This window comes from Poecile atricapillus, chromosome 6 (assembly GCF_030490865.1).
Source record: "Poecile atricapillus isolate bPoeAtr1 chromosome 6, bPoeAtr1.hap1, whole genome shotgun sequence".
Classification (NCBI taxonomy): domain Eukaryota; kingdom Metazoa; phylum Chordata; class Aves; order Passeriformes; family Paridae; genus Poecile; species Poecile atricapillus.
In genome coordinates this window covers 8635027-8654407 of record NC_081254.1, presented here as the reverse complement: position 1 = coordinate 8654407, position 19381 = coordinate 8635027, and the positions used below count along the sequence as shown (strand labels likewise).

Sequence of the window (19381 nt, the reverse complement as noted above, 5' to 3'; positions counted from 1 at the left end):
AACCTCTCACTTCATTTGTACAGCAAGATCTGAGAAATTAGTTTAAAAGTTGCAGGATACGCTTTTCCTGTGGCCACAGGTGGCCTGGCATGGTCTCAGACCTGGAGATTTATTCCCAGTGTGTCAGCCATTATCTGATGGAAACTGTAAAATGCAGGTCTGTTGTGGTCTGTGTTGTGTGTGACCTGTGGCAGGAGAAGACAAACACACAGTTGTACCCATGAGTATTCACTGGCCATGTTGTCACAGATCATCCACCTCTGATGGAACACACAGCTGGAGACATTCATGTTCCAGAGCCCATCTCATTGCACCCCCATTTTATCCAACTTAATCCAGCTGTGGCACTGGGTTTGTGTTTTGAAAGAGGAGGACAGTTGGTGGTGCTTGGAGCAAATCTGGCATCGTTCTCCCAATTCTCATCGATCTCTCATGATTTTTATATGTTTACGCTGGATTTACACTTGTGTTACCCAGAATGGCATTTGGCCCTTTTGGTTCTCATTTGGTTCTCATGACATTCATCCATATTGCCTGTCAGATGGTAGGGAGGTTCCAGAAGTGAGGCTTGGGCATCAAATGCTGAGCAGATGAAGCATTGTAGCCTTCACCAAAGCTTTGTTCAACCTAATGCTGCTTGGAGTCCACCCATAGCATTTTGACACCTCTGAGTTCCACAGGGGTTTTGACCTTACTTCTCTGTAGACAAAGAGAAGGAAGGTTGTGTGTACCACGGGTTTTTCCAGCTCCTGGTGGCTTTCTTAATATTACTTTGTCTCCTTTAGGGTAGTATTCCTTGCTGTTAGCTTGCTTGCACAGCCATGAGCTTTGATTTCACTTAAGAGTTCATGCCCACGTTGTTTTTGCAAACATAGTTCTGAATTGCCTGGTTTGAAAAAGAGAAGCCAAGCAAGTTGGTGACAAAACTGAAAAATTGTTCCTGGGTCCAGTGAATTTGTTTCAAATTTGCAACTCCAATAAAAAATCCTAAAATTATTGAAGTCATGCATTCCTTTTGGGAGTGTTAATCCAGTCTTTGGTGAAGCATTGAAACCTATGACAATGTAATCTAAATTTTGGAAGTTGTTAAATAATTTTTGTCAGGTGCCAAAGTAAAAAAAGTCAAGGAATTACAGCTCTGACCTGAAAAGTGGATGGGGAAGTCCAAAGTTCATTTAATCGGAAAAAAACCCAACCTATTAACTCCTCTGACTTTTGGATGAAACCTGTGATCTTAACAAAAGTTTAATCAACAAGCATATCTATCACTAAAATGTAAAGGATGGTATCTTGTACTATTGGAAGACAGCATCTCTTTGAACTGTGCAATTGGAGAATATCAAGCAGTACACTGGACATACTTCGGCAGCAAGTGATCAAGAAAAATCCTGCAAGAAATGCACCAGTCCCTGCTGCATTGCTTGGGAGGAGTGAGCCTGTACCCTCCAGTATGGAGGTTTTTCAGTAGCATCAGTTGCCATGGAAAATCATGACCACTTGTCCACTCTGCTTAGGAACTATCATTGCTTTGTCCAGCATCTGTGAAAAACTATGGAGCAGATCACCTGAACTCAGTACTCTAAGCAAAGTTAATACCTGGAGCAGTATAAAGGTTTTGCTTTCCCTGAGCCTGAAATGCCAGAGTATCTTTTATTAAGATAAAATAACTATACTGTGGTTGTGATCTTTCCAGTGGTATGTTTGTTGTTTGTTTACAAGCACTTATATAATGCTTTTCATAGCAGTTGCTTCCGAATTTTCAACAAATAACCAGAATGCACCTGGTTAAGAAGTGACAGCTCTGAAGGAGGGTCCATGGGTTGCTTGACCAAGAGTTCCTGCCTTCCTGCACAGCAGGATAACCTGCTCCCTCCGGGAGCACAAAGGACAAGTCTTTGAAAGCATTGAAGGAACAAAGAGGGCCTGCAGGATATAAGCCAGTATCACTGGGTATTTTTCCCTGTGTATGAATACTGGGGAGAGGTAAAGTGGTTCAAATATATTGATTTCCAGACTGCCACATATCTGCTGGGAAGTCCAGTGGGAGACCTGGAGATCTGGGACTTAAGTGCATTGGGGATGCCAGAGTCTACCAGAGAAGTCTCCAGCTACCTGCCTGTCCCTTCTGCTAAATGCTTAGGGCTGTGCTTAACTTTAAGCAGATGTTCAGATACACTTGACTTGAGTCCATCCTACAGCAGAACCTCCACTCACGTGCTGAGGGCTCTGCCTGGATAAAGGTTTGCATCTATTTAGGTGGGCCAAAGGAGAGAAAAATGTGTCATTTCAGAGCTGGCTGCTGAGCATTCCTGGAAGGGGCTGAGCACCCTCAGCTCCAAGGGTTGTCTGCAGGAGTTGACAATGCTCAGTGTCAATCCTGGAACAAGGGTTATTATTAGACTTGCTGATGGTAAGTGCATGTGAGAGATAGAAGCTGTGACATAGCAATGTATAGTCATAAAAATGCAGATCTGGAGAGCATTACCAGTGAGTTACAATGATTTAAAGATGTGGCTGTTTAAAAATGCTGTGTGTAAGATTCAGAACAAGACATTTAGCTTTATAAATAGCTTCCTTTGTTTCCCGCCAAACACAGTTGTATGGTTTGGCCTTCATTTTTTTCAGCAATCCATTCTGCTAGGAGAGCGTATTTGTTCCTTAAGTGAAAATTAAAGGTTACTCAGATCTGATATGACATCTTTTCTTTTCCCAGGTAAAATGTGAGGCTAAGTCAGCTTTACCTAAACCCAAGAGTAACAACAGCAACTGTAAGAAAGGCTCAAGTGAGGATAAATCAAAGATTGCCATAGGTGAAGAATGCAGAGCTGATGAGCAGGCTTTCCTTGTGGCTCTTTATAAGTATATGAAAGAAAGGAAAACACCAATTGAACGAATACCCTATTTAGGTTTTAAGCAGAGTAAGTATCCTTTTTCTCAATTTCTTAATGACATTTTAAAATGGTTTGGCTTCTCTGGAGAAAGCAATTGCACACAAAGCCTATTTTAAAGCCTTATGGATGGGGAGGGGCCATGTTTACACATTTTCCAGTTCAGGTATTTCACTGTCTTATGCCTAGATTTGCACCTCTTCCTTCTGGGTTAGTTGCTGCTGGATATTTATAGGTTTAAATCCACTGATTATGACTAGAAATAGGCATGTTGAAAACTCTCTAGTTTTCTGTTTTGTAAATCTGCAGTGTGTGTAATGCCTTCCTTCTGACTTAATAATATGACATATCTTTATTGTGCCCAGATGTTCTTTATGAAAGGACAAATATTAAAGGAAGACATTTAAAGGTGGCCAAGAAAGGCACAAAAGGGATCATATTTTTAAGCCCCAAAATGTGTTTATAGTTAATAAATTACTGACTTTGGAGAATAAAAACAGACTGTGTCTGCTTAATACAGAATGCAGTCTTTAGAATTGCTTTGGCATGTACAGTTTGTAATGCCACAGTCTGTAAATTAATTGTATGTGGAGAAGATACAGTTAAAACTGAAGTTTGCATAAATATTACAGCACAATGTAGATCTTTCACAGTTTCCAACAAAAGCTGTAAATGGGAGTATTGCTCCTTATCTATAGATTGAATGATACTTTATTTCCTTAAAGGGAAAATGTCATGAATTGAAATATTATTTACTCTAATTTATCTCCTAGATTAAAACCATGTGTTATTTTGATGAAGGATGTCAAACCTGTATGTTTTACATAACAATTTACATACCTAATAGCAATTGGCACTGATTGCAACAGGCCTCCAGCAGCCATTATAAACTTATATAACTCCAAATGATTACAGTGTTTGTCTGAAAACTGGCTGCTTGAAATGGGAGTAAAATTAATGTACTATGAACAGCTTCGTTGCATTATGCATTGATTCAGATTAAATCAAGGCCTAAGCAAAGCTCTTGATAGCTTTAAAGCAGTACAACGTTCAGTGAGGCTTTCAGAACATTCTGTGTTGGTCGAAGAATTTTTTTTTCTCCCCCACCTCCACATATTATTCTGCATTCTGTCAAGCATGGAGACAGGGTGGGCTTAAAAGACAAGCTAAAGTATTATTTCTAAAGTTGCCCACTGGGGATAGGGCCTGCTGCTAACATTTAGCTGAAATACATTGAAACTTCCCTGACATTCATTATGAAGTAGAGACCTGATCTGGCAAATACTTAAATACCAAGAGCAAGTATGCTGAGAAGAGCAGAAGTGTTTGCAGGATGGGGCTCTGTATTCATCTAGCAAGGCTTGTGCAAACATTGCCAATATAAATAGGTTGTTGGGAAGAGGCAGTACGTATAGTATAGCAGAACATCCCTCCATGGAGAAGGAGATCCTCTTCACCATGCTCCACAGCAGTACTGTTGACCTCAAATATTCTGTGGGGAATCACTATTGGTGGAATTGTGCATACACCTTTGATAGGACTGACATGGATTTTTCTTCTAATAATTAAATGAGATAAAATAAAAATTAAAATAAAATAAATAAAAACATAAAATAAAAAATCAGCAAGCAGTGGCCCCATGGGACAGGGGGCTGGGATGAAAAGCACGTGAAAGTAGAGAAGTTCTGCAGGAAATAACTCCTTCCCAGTACATCTTTTCAATTGAGTTGCCTCTGTGCCTCTGATCCCAGAGCCACAGGCAAGGTACAACCAGCCACAGCATAATTATTCCAGTAATGCTCATTCCTGCTCCATCTGGGTTCATTCATGCAGGGCCCACTAGAATGCAGCTTATTGTTCATTGATTATGAAGCCCATTATCTGAGCTGCAGTAAATATTGGATATTGTCTAATTCATAGGCCTGCTCTATAAGCCAGTGTGTGGGTCTTGCTTTCTTGCTAATGAAACTGGTATTAAAAAAATAATTAAAAGTAGCATTCTTCCCAGTAAGTAGTTCTTATTATCAAAGTTATAGAAACATGCTACAGTCATTATACTGTGTCTCTTATCAGAAAAGTCAAATGAGCCCATTACCTTTGTCTCTGTATTTTTCCAGTCCTGTTAAGGAATCTGTGTGTTCTCTTATATATAATTTAAAAATATATATAGTATGGGCCAATATTTACTCTTCGGATTATGTAAATACCTCTTTGAAAAGTGTTTCACAGGAGCTTTTTCAGGGGCTGTGAGCTTTTTTTTATCTATTTTATTTTTTAAACTGTTTAATTTACATTTCTTTGAAATATGTTGGCTAATGCAATGCTTATCTAAATACTTATTGTCCCTCTAACAGTTAACCTTTGGACTATGTTTCAAGCTGCTCAAAAACTGGGAGGATATGAAACAGTAAGTGTTTAAGTAACTTAAATGAAATAATTGTACAGTCTGACTTTTCCCTGTTAGAAAAAAAAAATGTAAAAGCAAACCATCATTTGCTGCATTTTAGGCTAGCTGTACTCATTGTGGGTTTATTGGGCCGTTTTTGGAAATGGTCCAAATTAGTTCCAGATCTGGCAAAATTGTAAACTTGTCATAAAAACTCCAAGTGGAAAACATATGTAACTCTTCTCTGTCAAGGAAATTAGTTAGGTATGTAATTTTTTCCCATGTTGAGAAAGGGCTATTATTGTACAACAAGCCAAGATTGCATAAAAGAAATTTCACTTGGCAACATCCCTGACATCTGTTCATGTCTAATATGGGAAATGTATTAAAGGCTTTCAAAAGTAATCAGCGTTGTCCATTAAAGAATAGTATGCTGCAGAATCTTCTCTTGTTCCAAGTGTAAAAGATTTTTATTAGATAAGGGTCAATACCACATAAACAGGAAGTTATCAAAGTAAAAGAGTCTCTGACACTTTATCAGCTAACCATATCTAACAAGAGCAGTGTATTTTTAGCTCACAGGAAAATTTGATGGCCATGGATTTTACAGCATTTATTTTGAACCAATAAAATATTAGAGCAACAAACTTAGATTAAAATCTTGAAATGAGAAGAGCTGCATTAATATGGCACATCAATATGACATCTGTAATAAAAAAACAATTGACATAGGAAGATGTCGTCACTGGAAATATTTTCTTCACCCACAATGATCAGATTAAGTTGTTCAGTTCCTGCCACAGTTGGATGAAAGAAATTACTTTTGCTTTGTTTATGAAGTAATCTGGGACATATCTGTGCTGTAGAGAAATGAGAAGAAGAAATACACTATCAAGAAACTGGAAGTCATTTGAACCAAAGTGCAAAAGTCAACTGTTTTCCTTCCATACAATAAAGTACATTGCTCTGTACATCAGCAGCCTGAGGTGCTTAGCACGGGTGCACCTGGGATTTTGTGAAACATGAAATCTAACATTCTTTAAAAAAATATATGCTATATTTGGCTTCTATTGTTGCTCTATCTTTCATCAGTACATACCATGCTTATGTACAGGGATGTGTGTAGGCGTGCTCATGGGTATGTATGAATGAATAGCTACCATAGATAGATCATTACAGCAATTATGAGCAAACAGTAATTGCTTGAGTTGTAAAGTGCAGTGAAAATGAGGGCTAAAATCTTGAACTTGATCCAGAGCACCAGGAAAGGCCAGGAGAAAGATTGAATAGAGAGTGGTATGTTCAGAGTGCTCAGGAAGGCGACCAATTTTCACAGTAATGTTTCAGGTTTGCTTGAGGGGAACGAGTACAGAAGCAAGGATGCCAAAGGGGTGGCTTGCTGGAGAGACCTGAGTTTTAGTGCCAGAGGGAGAGGGATGGATTTAGATGAGCTGGAGCAGGTGAGCCTCTGTACAGCAATATCCCAGTGGCACCTGTGTCGCATGAGGCCCATCCTGAGGCAGAGCAAGAGTAGGATTGTGAATTTGTGTCAAGGCCCCAGAGCCAGGTTTGAGAAAAGTGACAGGATCAGAGGGGAAGGATCACATTCATGAAAATGTCAGCCAGTGTAGCTTCAGTCCACACTCGTCTCAAAGCTCCTGTCCTTTTCTCAGTGACAGATGTTCTCTGTTGTTTAGGGGCATTTGTCACCTTGAATGAAAATGTCCCAGCAGTGCTTATTTTTCATAGAGAGTAAACTAAGCAATTGCTTCCTGTTCAGTAAATGGCAAGGCAAGCACAGCTCACACCCTCTGACATAGCCATGAGCCCAGCTTTTGCTGGAGAGTAACTGTGTCTGAAATTGTGAGCCTGATCCTGTTTCTATGATCTGAGTGACGTCTGTGCTCTTTGCAGGCAAGCTGAAGCTGGGAGGACTGTTGTGATGCAATTTAAGTTGTATACAGAGCATAAAATTTCCTGACCTCATTCTCTTCTATTAACAGTGTCATCCTCTAGTACAGATCTGCCTTTGCTTTAAATTCCCTGAGTATTGTATTGATAGCTGTTGCAATATTCTGACCTGTGCACACCCCAGGGTTTATTATTTTATGGCCAGTTAATATGCATTGAGTTTGTCAATTGCATTAGTTTGTATATATTTTATAATGGCAAACATTGCTGAGAAGCTTTTGTGGTTTATTTGTTTCATTTTTCACAAGTCAGTGGATGGTAGGGGTGACATGGTTATCAGTTCTAGGATCTTGGTAGGTCTACTTAGATGCAGAAATTTCAAGTGAGTTCTTTAATTCAGTGTTGTGCAGAATCCACCACCCTCATACACGGTGCCACCATCTATTGATGAGAAGTCGTGGAGTGGAACAGCTTTCTCAAATCTGCCTTGTTTAATACACATTTATCTCTATGGCTTCTTCCATCTGACTTGAGCAAACCATTACAAGGGCTTCATCATCTTTAACTGGTTTTAAAATTTCACAAGTTTCTGGTTTGTGCATTGAGATAGAAATAGGCCTTTTCTCTTGGAAGTATTGCAAAGAAAATAATATTTAAAAGTAGATGTTCGACTTCAACATGTGACAGCCATTTTATGAACAGGAAGCAGATAAAGGATTGCTTAAAATGATGCATAGAAACTTAAAGTAGTCAGATGACAATTTTTTTACAAGCATAGAAACCTCCCCAGTTAAAGCAGTTGCAAACTTTGCATCCTTTTATTTGGCAAAAGAGTTATAGTCTGCCCATTTTTAATTTTATTCACTGCCTTGTCCACTTTGTTCTTATATAGATGTGCTGATGCAGTGTAAAAAGCATTATTGAGAAACAAGCATGGATCATGTGCAGTGTTTTTCATCCTCTGCACAGAAGATTTTTGCAATATTTTTGAGTTCAGTCCTGTCAGTTAAGGATCTAAAAGTGACTGAGAACAGACAGGGATTGGATTTGAGATGCAGAGAACAACTTTCTTAGTCATCTGATTTTCCCCCTGGGGGAATGGATCCAGTGAGGCTTGACAGAGTATTACCTTTGCATATGGGATGTACATACAGGATATCTAATAGTGTCAAGACATGATTATGTGTCATATTTAAGTGCTCTCCATTTAGAGTACTTACAAGAGTCATTTCTCCTCCATTTGATTACTAATTCTTAGTTAGTTGTCATCTATAACTGTGCAATACCACACTCCCTTGTACTTGTTGTTGAACATAATACAGGCTTAATATAAACAGCAATCCATAGAAACTGATTTAAGACTTTAACAGATGAAGCTGTCTCTTTGTAGTTGGTAGAATCATATTTCTCTTAAACAAAGATATGTGAGATGAGCATCTTTGTTACTAATAATAGGAGAGTGCATTGGAAAGCACTCTCTATAGCAGACCTTCACAGTATGAATGATTTAAAATGTCCTTAAATCATTGGATGAAATATGTAATGATGCCATGTTGTAGGGGGCTCAGCTGCAGTGGCATTTAACAGCTGTTGCCTGGAATTTTCTCAGTCACCCTAAGTTAAGTGAATAATAGATGCAGAAGTTCATAGATGGGAAACTTCCAGGTCTTACCTAAAGAGTTGTCCTTGGCAAACTATGAAGTAGCATTTTTCCTTTTGAGTCAACATAAAAGGAATGCCTTGGCATGTTGCAGAAGGCTGTGCTGCTGAATGGACTCTACCTGGAGATGTCTCAGAATGATAAAGGATAAGAAGAAAATTAGGTGAAGCTTAACCTTCAGTATGTAGCAGCTTAGATTTTGTCAAAGGTCTGTGGGATGCCATTTAGCTCTTGTCTCCTGGAAGCAGCAATTAAGTACTTTAGTTTTTAAAAATTAGTGATTGACACATACATCAGTCCTGTGTCTGGGCAGGCCCAAAGGAACTGGTGTATCAGTGGAATGCAAAGCTAACTGGGTTTGTTTCATACAGAACTAATGCCCAGAGCTCTGAAGAGAGCTGTGAACATCATGTACCATGACTAGAATTAAGTTTGTATTATTAGTTTGTATTACCATGACCCATTATGTTTGCAGCAGGAAATAAGCAGAAAGCCTTTCACAAGGAAGGAGCTGGTAGCTAGGAATGCAGTGCAGAAGACCTTAAGATTTCTCAAAGCAGAAGACACCATTAAAAGCATGTTTGTAAACAGTCTTCTGCTTTAATATATAATTGCTTTTATTTGTTTTTTTCTGGACTACCAGTCACTGCATAATATTGTGCTTATAGGAACCAAATCAGATCTGCTCTTACATCCCTGGACAGGCCAGTCTCTTTGCTTAACTCCGATTTCTGGTGGTTGGGAAACATGCCAGAGGTTTTCAAAGGTGCTTGCTTCCAGTGGGCCCAGCACAGGATTCAAGGATTTTGAAGATGTAGCTTGGAGCAAATTGCAGGAGGGCTCTGCAACCCAGAAGGCCACTTTAAAACTAAAGCCAGTATTGGAATGTGAAGCTGTCAGAGATGACACTGGCCTATGAAATTGCCTCAGTTAATGGGTGAGTCTGGACCATCCTGCACTTCTAGAAATGTGGCAGGCACTGGGAGTGATATATATGCTATTAGGAGTAAGGAAAAACAAATAAAAAAACTAAAGCAGCAGAGGCCGACATTTTTGGTAGCAACCACAACCATAAACATAGCATTGCCAAGCATTATCCTTTCCTGACTCCTTGGGATATTTGGTCACTGAGGTGGCTGGGAAGAACTTGTATGAGAAAGGAAGGCAGTCTTCAGTTTGGATATGGTCAGCAGGGACATCCAGCTTGAGCAGTCCTGCCCTGCATGACAAGAGTACAGTTTCCTCAGTGAAGCATTTTGTTCATATTGTTTAAGGATGTAATTAATCAGTTCCTTTAGTCCTTTGAAGTTTATTAAGCATAAAAAATAAACTTTCCAGAGCAGGGAAAAACTCGGCCCCAGGCTTTGTTAGAATAACAATTGTTTCAGGGAATGTCAAATTTAAACTCCCTCTGTGGGAGGGTACAACTCAGTTAATTGCCAAGGAGCTCTGGTCCATTGCAGATGTAGAATTGGATAAAGCTGGGGAAATGTTTGTGAAACTACTATTATTCTAAGCAGCTGAGAAGAAAGAGACACAAAGAATGATCCATGGACTTCAAAGGGATTCACTTTTCCCCTTAGTTATGTTTACTAGTGTTCCAGCTTGACTTGAGTCAGCTCATGGTAAATGAGACTAGGGCTTTAAAGTTTTCCTTTTGAAAATGGAGACCATGCTTCTTAGTCACATCAGAATGTTTATGAGGGGGACTTACAGTAGTCCTCCTGCTAACTAATCCTTGGCTTTCATTTAAAGTTTCTGCACAGGGTTACTATTCTTAGCCAAGGCTTCAGGTCCTGGATAGCCTTGCAAGCCCAGCCAGGTTGTGCTTGTCAAAGGGCCAGAGCACAGACCCCAGAGCAGCTTCATGCACTTTCATCCCCCCATACATGAGCCTGCCAAAGGTTTGATTGCAGCAGTCCTCAAGGAATCTGTGATTTTTGGGGAGCTCCAAGAAGGCTCCGTGTCTGGCCACACCTCTGTCTGTCATGAGGACTGGTGGAATGTGGGAGGCAGGACCAGAGGTAGCTTCCTATCCAGGCATTCCTCCACAGCAGGATACTTGGTCCAACTCTCATTCGACTTTTTGGGTTGCACGAGGCACATCCATTCATATTCTCAGGATGTGATGTTCTTTATGGCTCATTAGGACTCTGGTTATTCAAGTACTTTAGTACTAATAATAATGTGTGGGTATCCTGGGGAAGAGACAGCATAAGAACTAACACAAAACAGACTTAGGATGAACCTTATCATCAGATGAGTGTTTGATTTGTATTTAAATAATTTGCTTGTGTGGAATTTATCCTTGAATTGCTTGAATCCTTGTGCTGGTAGTCTTTGGGTTTAATAAAAAAGACAGAAAATAAAATTAGTGAATGAAGTCAGTTCATTTAGCATTATATAAGGTTTAAGATAAAACACTTTTTTTTTTTTTTACTTTTTTTTTTTTTCCCCCAAAGTACCTATAGGTGCAAACTATGCTGAGATGTTAATAGTGAATTAAAGCTACTGCTGTTTTCTGGAGAACTCTGCAAACAATAAATTTAAAGAAATTGTATCATTATCAAATGATAAGACTCCAGCCATGCTTTTGGCTTTGAGCAAAACAGAAACACCTCTTACTCTGTAATATTTGATGATGGTAGCTATCTCCTCATTTAGATTAAAATTACAGGCTTCAGATTGCAAGTTGTAGTATTTGTTCTCTTCTGATTGCTGCCTTTAGCTCGTCAGTAAATGCCATTGGCTGCTCTGTGGGTAACTCCAAAGAAGCCTCCAGGGCTGAATATATTAAAATCCACAGCATTCTGCAGCAAATGACAAAATTCTCCCTAAATTGCCTGCACAGTTTTCTACGGGCCTTTTTTATGGGCTGCAGGCAAACAAGGGTGATCTGTTGTGCTTGTTCTATTCCTGTTTCTCTTCCTGTTTTAAATATAGCAGAATATATAAAATAATGAAGTGGTATTCAGAAACAATCCTTTTGCCAGGTCTTCCATCTGTTATTCTGTATAATCCTAATTCCTCTACAAAAAAAAACCAAACTAGAACCATGGTAGGCAACTCAATATGGTACAAGATGTTTATTTTCATCAGTATGGTCCAGTAAAGTACACAGCTTAAACATTAACATTGGAGTACGTTAAGATTTCATTAGTATTTAATCTATATATTTTACAGATATAAATAGATAAAAAATAACAGCTTGTAACGTATTTAGTTATGGACTATGGTTTTGCGGATCTACAGAATTCTGTGATGGATTTGGGTTTCACAGCAGATTTATTTTCTCTAATTCAGTTAAAATAACTATGTAATCATTATTTGTGCTGACTATGGTTTGAGCTTCATTTTCATAATTCACCGTGGGATTTGTCTGCATAACTTCTGATGGTTAATGACCCTGTATTGATTGAGATTCTGATTTCTGAGAGTGTATGGCTTGTGACTTGATAATGAATCAGTCAGATCACTCCATTTTAGAGAGAAAGAAAATAGACATAGTGTTAACTTAAAAAAAAAAAAAAAAGACACCCAAAGCTCTGTGTACCTGTAGGGACTTTTATAGTGCTTGTAGTACATGCTGTTCTGAAAGTGTTATACCTGCATTTGTTGTTGTAAACTCCAATGCCGTAGAATCTGTAAAGATGCAAGATTAAATTTTCCATTGCTATTTTTACAGATAACAGCCCGTCGACAATGGAAACATATTTATGATGAATTAGGTGGTAATCCTGGAAGCACAAGTGCTGCTACATGTACTCGCAGACATTATGAAAGGTAAGATAACAAATCTGAAATGCTTGTTTAATAATGAAAAAAAATTAATTTGGAAAGCGTTCAAAGCATTTTATAAAGAATTAGAAAAAAAGAGAGTCTTCTTAAGGATTTAGTAAATATTTCCCCAACAGTTTAATCAGATAATCAATCCATTGTAATTTTAACCAGAGTGTCTGTCTCCAGTGACTAAATAAATTAAAAAAGCATCTGATTTTCCTTTGGCATAGATCTTAATTTTTGCAACAGCTTTCCAGTTAAAGAAGCTAAAAAATTGAGAAAAACATACTCAAGGAAAAATAAGAAACAGCAGCTAATTGATGCAAACACTTGTCTTCTATCATTTTTTAGGAATACCAATTAAGCAAATTGTGGATTTGATCAAAATAATGCGGTGGCCCATAATGCAGGGTGCTGTTAATGTTGTAGGTCATGCCAAGTGTTGCATTCCTCTTCCTCATGGCATTCCTTCCCTCCTCCCTGCCTGCGAGCTGCTGCCAAACACTCTTTCTCTGCAAGTATTGTTGCTGGTCAGAACTGTTGAATTCTTATTCTTCCCATGTAGATAATAACTTCCAGGGCTTGTGAAGCCAGCACACATTGAGTAAAATACTGGAGCTGGAATGTTGTTTTGATTTGGTTTTAGAAACAACTCTTGGGGATTTTTCTTTCCTTTTTCTTTTATCTTTTTTTTGTTTCTTTTTCTTCTGTTTTTCTTTTCCTTAGACAAGCAAATGTGAATAAAAGCTCAGCAATTTTTGGCTCAGATAAGTAAATTTCAGTCTCTTCTTCCTGGGCGTAACCAAGTCACTTTGCTGGGCTCAGGAAGAGATTCTACTTGCCTGTGCAGAAGGTGTCACATCAGAGCTGTGTTCAATGGCAAGTTTCTCTCCTTACCTTAGTGCCTGATGTGTAGGCCTCTTGAAGAGAGATACTGCCGTCCTCATGGAGGGCGGGGGATTTGATCATGCTCATTTACAGGGGACATCTCCAGCAGAAGGGCTTGGGTGCACAGAGGAGTTGCATGTAATGAATGCCATTATAAATGCTAGAAGCTTTCTGGAGATTGAGCTAAGCAGCAGAGTGAAGTGAATGAGCTGCTGTGCATGTCAGCTTGCCTTCATGTTGCAGACAAATGTTATAAATTGTTTTATTGACTCATCAGATTGTGGGTATTTAGCTCTTCCACCCCTAACATTATAGCCCTGAGAATCTCAGAGCTTCCTTTGCACCCAAGCCAGCTGACAGGTTTCCAACTGGCAGTCTGGCTTTTCCCTTGCCAGATGTTCTGTGCGAGATGTTATTTGACAGGGGAGACCCAAGCACACATAAGCATTAGGTCTCTGTGGGTTTGGGTTGCAGAGGGAACATTGCTGAAAGCCTAGAGTCACTGAGAGAGCACATCTCTTGTAGTTGTGGAAAAATAAATGAGCCATTCCCAAATACTCCATGAACCCCTGTCTTTCTCTTCTGCTTTCCTGACAGTGTTCGATGTTAGTGGTTTGGTGTTTTTTTGCATGCAAGAGCTTTGCATTGCACTCCCATGCGTAGAGACTCATGAGTGACTGACTCAGCAGTTACTTGGATGTGCTCTGAAGTGCCACAAAACCCATTGTTTACACTTGAAAACCTGAGCAGACTCCTGATGCCTTCCAGATTGAAAAGCCTTTCCAGGCTACCCAAAACAAGTTCTGCTTGATTTGACCTAGTCTGAGGAAAGAGTCTTCTAGTTTATTGGTTGGATTGGTCTTAATACACTGAAGAACTCAAATCTGAGTTCATAGATGCCAGTCTATCATGTATTTCTATGTTAGGTCTGATATGAGACAGCACCTAATTTTCCACATCCCTGGCAGGCTATCAAAAGATGGCATTTGGAGAAAAAAAATATTCTAGGTTAGCCCTGAGCTTATCTAAAATGTTCTTCACTAAATCTGGTCTGAAAAACCAAAACACGTATACAAAAAACCTGAGTGACTTATCCAGCCTCTACTTTTCTAGTGTTAGATGCTTTTTTTCCCACCCCAGGAAAGCTCCTCAGTAAGCCTCAGACTCAAAAAATAAGTAAATTAAATTGTCATGGTTTGTTTCAGCTGGTAATTCTAACTACAGCACCTGTAAATGTAATGCTCATTTATACGCAAAGTGCTTAGGTGACATTTAATCTAAAACTAGAACTACAGTGCAGGAATACGCACACTCATGATTCAGGACACACATACATTTTCAAACCTGAACCTGTACGGCTCTACAGCTAAACTGGAAATTGAATTAAACTGGAAAGCAAATGCTGAGTAAATCTCCTGATTTTTCCTGTCTGAATCCCACTGGCCTTCCCATGCTTACTGGAGGCAGAACAGGCAGTTCCCTGACTTGACTGGCCCTGCTGCTGTTTGACTAAGCCTTGTCATTCATGTTTACAACTGGATCTCAAGGGCATCCATATTGTGTTAAGCAACTCCTTCCCAAGAGAAGCTACTGGATGTTTGCATCAACTTTAGGATATCAAGGCTATTCAAGTGGCAGCTGCCTTTCAATGACATCCTTAGGATTCTGAGGAGTGGAATGGTACAATACGTCCCAATTCAGGCATTGTCATCCCTCCTTCCTGCCCTCTTCTGTTCACCTTTGAAAGGTAGAGTTTTATACAGAATTTCAAAGGCTATTTCAGAATTTCAGAAAGAGAGAAGAAAAAACCTATTAACAACAACCAACCAAACAAACGAAAAAGCCCAAACACAAAATAAAAGCATTGTAGAGGGCAAAATTGTCTCTCTGTCTACCAAATCCAGTGAAAAGATACTGTTTTCTCTAAAAGTGTTTATAACCTCTGCAAAGCTACCATGTGTCGGCAGATTGGTGGTACAGGGGATGGCAAAAGCTGGAACAAAGCCATATTTAAAAGGCTTTGGGGAATGTATTGCTCTGCACCCCGCTGTTTGGAGCAGGGCTTGTGGTAGTAGCCAGTGGTGTGCTATAAGTAGGTAGAGTGCTTCAGTTGGGGCAGTGTTTTCTTTGTTCCACTGATAAAGGGCAAGAAAGGCTTTGTGTGCATTTTCAACTGATTCATTTATCATTAATACAGTTCATGTTTCCAGTAACTGTGTTCATTTTAAAATAAGGCAAGACTGCCAGTGTTTCAATAAGTGTTATTTGTATATTAGTTAGACAGCTTCTGTTTTATTAATGAGTATAATAATGAAACTGCATGTTTCTGAGTAGAACAAATGGATGTTTTTATTTAAAGCATAACAGGCATCATATAATGCCAATGAATGCATTATTGTCACTGTAGGCATGGCTGGTCTGGACCTGCCTGTGATTGGGTTATTTGAAATAGGCCCAAGCACGTCATAAAAATGTCTTTGTCAGCCTAGTTTTCCTTCCAAACCTATTAATCTCTGTCAGTTTTTAATATTAGTACCAGGCTCTTGGCTAGAGTCCATTAGTACTGTACTTAATTGCTCATTTTACAGATGATTACCAATATAAAAAGCATTAATGTTTTCCCATCATGATACTGTGGCTTGCTCTGTGCACGACTTGGACCATAAAGAGCTTATAAGGTGTTGTTGTTTTGATCGTTACTTTCTTCATTTGTGTTCCTCTAATGCACGTACCTGTCACGATCACAGAAAACCAGAGGCATGTGTGGTTGGTATGAGCTGATTCAGCCTCCACCATTCCTGTGAAACTTCTACAGCCCTTGTCAGTACTCAACATCTCTCTCTCTTACCAAGAAACCCTCTTTCTGCTACTTTTCTGCGAAGCACTATGCTCCATGCTGTCTTCCCATAATAAGGCAGATGTGGTTTTCACATGCAGGGTTTGAGGTTTCTTTTAGCTTTTATGCAAAACACAATTGGCAGCTTTAACTTTCTGTCATGAGCTGTGTCACGACTGTGTTTCTACAGTGCTGATGATGCTGTTGTTAGGGATTTTTTGTAAATATTACACTACTGCTCACTCCCCCCCCCAAAACAAACACACAAAAAACAAAAATAAACAAACAAACAAACAAAAAAACCCAACCTGCTAATTGTCAAGGTATAAAAAGTTCCAAATAAAATACATTGAACAAAACAGAAATACTAGTAATTACCTGTTGGGGCCTTTTTCTGTCTCCAGCTCTGGCTGTGATTCATATTGGTTTCCTCTAGTGCAAGTCCTGTGCACGAGCTATACGCAAACACACATGGGCTGAGGAACTGTGGTGTGCAGTGGCATGCAGTAACTCTCCTTGGCTTCTCTGGTGGACAGACATATCACTGTTGGAAGGTGCCCTTCCTGGCCTCTTTGGGTGCTGTGGAAGCTGGGCTTCCTTGGAGTCTCCAGCAGGGATGGACCCAGAGAGCCCCATGGCTCAAGTCCTGCTCTTCAGCAGCATGTCTCCTATGCTGGCCCTCACAAATTACTAGCATTTTGAAAACCAGTCTGGTCAGACAAAACTGGAGAGGGATTTATTAGGCCTTGTGCTCTCACAAAATTAAGGCAGCTTAATGGGAAAGAATTCTGCAGAGACACAGAGACCTGGAACTTGAGGAGAAGGTGAGATGGGTTGTAGTTCTTCACAATGGGGCAGGGTGGCTGTGCCCACACTTCAGACACTGACCTGCAGAAGATTTTATTCTGGCTGTGAGTGTGGCCCTTGGGCACTTGCTTGATTGACCTGCACCAGTAATGCAAAATGCCGTCTGTAAGCTTGTTCTGAGCATAAGGGAGTATGCGGGGACTCCATGGACCTACCAGACAATATACATGTCTGCCTTTAGATGTAGAAATGGTCACAATGGCCAAAACAGAGTCTTGTAGTGGTTTTGGTAGAGTGATCTGGGGAAGTTGCTCTATGCCCACCACCCTTCCTTTGACCCTTTTCCATGCAGTAAATCGGCACAAAAGGCAAGAGATTGGAGTTGTTCATCTTGCAGGGAATCCTGCACATCTACCAGGGGACTAAACTTCAGGAGAAGCAATGTCTTGTACAGTTTAGAGTCCATTCTGCCATTTTTCTTTCCAAATCTCTCATGTAAAAATTAAATATGATCAGAAGCACAAGGCAGGTCAAAATAGGTCTCTTATATGGTTTCCCTTTAACAGCCATAAAGTCTGTCTACCCTCAGGATATTGTGCAGTAATTCAATATGCAGGAGAGCCCTGTGTTCCATGCAAATGCTGTTTGGTTTTCTAAAGCGTCTGGATAACTTTCATAACGTGTGAGCATTTCAGTGGAATTCTGAAGAAAATAACATCCAGTCATTAGAAAGAACAAAAAGTAGCGGCCAGTATAGCATCTGCATGAAATTGCTTATGGTTGTCTTTTCATACACATTGTAATTAATAGAAGGTTTTGATTTACATTGTTAAGTGTGAAAACATCCCCAGGCCAAAATTAATCAAATGTTATGTCATGCTGTAAACTGCAACTGGCTCTTTGTTTGACCCAAGAAAAACTTGCCAAGCAATAGTATTTTCTCCTTGTTTTATTTTTGTCTTCACCCCACTTCCCTGCCCCCCTCACACTTCAGCTGGTCCCAGACTCCCAGAAAACTTTGCAAGTTGCAAATTATCTCCATAGTTTTCCATCAAGCACAAATTTAAGCCTGACGATAGATGAGGTGTCTCAGTTTTCTCTTTATTTTCCTAGGTTTTTGGTTTGGGTTATTTATTTTTTTTTCTTTTTGATAAATAGCAAGAGGTTTCTACTTATGATTTTCTGCCCTCAGGGCTTTATCATTAAGATTAAATAACTGTACTCTCAAGCATACCACTGAACAAACATCTTTTCAATTATGTGAGTAACAGATGCTTTAACAAAGGATCTATTGAAAACTTAGAAAACTTCCCCCCTCCCCAAAATTTAAAAAGTATCAGATGACAAAGGAATGTAATTGTTTACCATTAAAACAGATCCCTAGCTGTCCTTTCAAAACATCTGAGAACATGGATTTTTTTCAAAATTTCTGGGGTTTCAGCCTCAGTGACTTACTGGTCAGCACTAGAGTCAGCGGGAGTCCTTGAGTGCAAAATGCTGGACAGTCGGGCAATGCCTTTAAGTGCCTGCAAGCAGATGATCTCTCTCCTGGTGGGGAATTGTTTTACCACCTACATCCTTCCTTTCACCCAGGAGTTCATCCCAGCAGAATTGGGGCATGCTGTGTGCTGCCCAGTGCTGCTGGGTGTGCTGTCACCTGAGCAGAGAGGCTCTTGCCAGGTGTGCCCGCTGTGTGCCTTGGCGCTTACTGGCTGCTGAGGTCCTGCAGTGCCCAGAGCTTTGGGGTCCTGGCACTCCAGATCAGTGCTTGAAGTCAGTCAGTGTCACACACAGCAATCTATTTCTTGACATCCAGGAGTAGGGAAAGACTTGACATGAGGGGACAAGCCTCTTTTCCTTGCTGGGAGCTGAGTTGCCCCAGGTGGGTGCTGTACAGTGGGAGGTGTGCCATTCTCTTTTCCAGGAGCAGCATCAATGAGTAAGCACCAAGTAAGATCTTTTCCCTCAGATTGCCCAGTGATGCTGGGAATCTCCACCTTGTACTTCAGGATTTTGTTAACATGAAAGAGAATGCCCCTAGTTTGTCTGCAATATAGGTATAACTCAGAGCTCCCAGGGAAAGTCGGCAGGGTTTTGGAGTCCTGCCAAGAGACCTGCACCAGTAATGCAAAATGCCGTCTGTAAGCTTGTTCTGAGCATAAGGGAGTATGCGGGGACTCCATGGACCTACCAGACAATATACATGTCTGCCTTTAGATGTAGAA

At 39.9% G+C, this 19381-nt stretch overlaps 1 protein-coding gene across 6 annotated transcripts in view; it reads left to right on the top strand.

Annotated features, from left to right (window-relative positions):
* The window catches only part of ARID5B (AT-rich interaction domain 5B), a 114495-nt gene that overhangs the window by 82239 nt on the left and 12875 nt on the right, over window positions 1-19381 (top strand). For 5 of the 6 annotated variants that reach the window (XM_058841132.1, XM_058841135.1, XM_058841131.1 and 2 more), the window contains 3 exons: window positions 2714-2918; window positions 5243-5295; window positions 12531-12628. In XM_058841132.1, coding sequence (XP_058697115.1) covers window positions 2714-2918; window positions 5243-5295; window positions 12531-12628 — 356 coding nt within the window. The remainder of the gene's footprint in view (window positions 1-2713; window positions 2919-5242; window positions 5296-12530; window positions 12629-19381) is intronic. The other variant, XM_058841134.1, reaches the window with a different exon arrangement.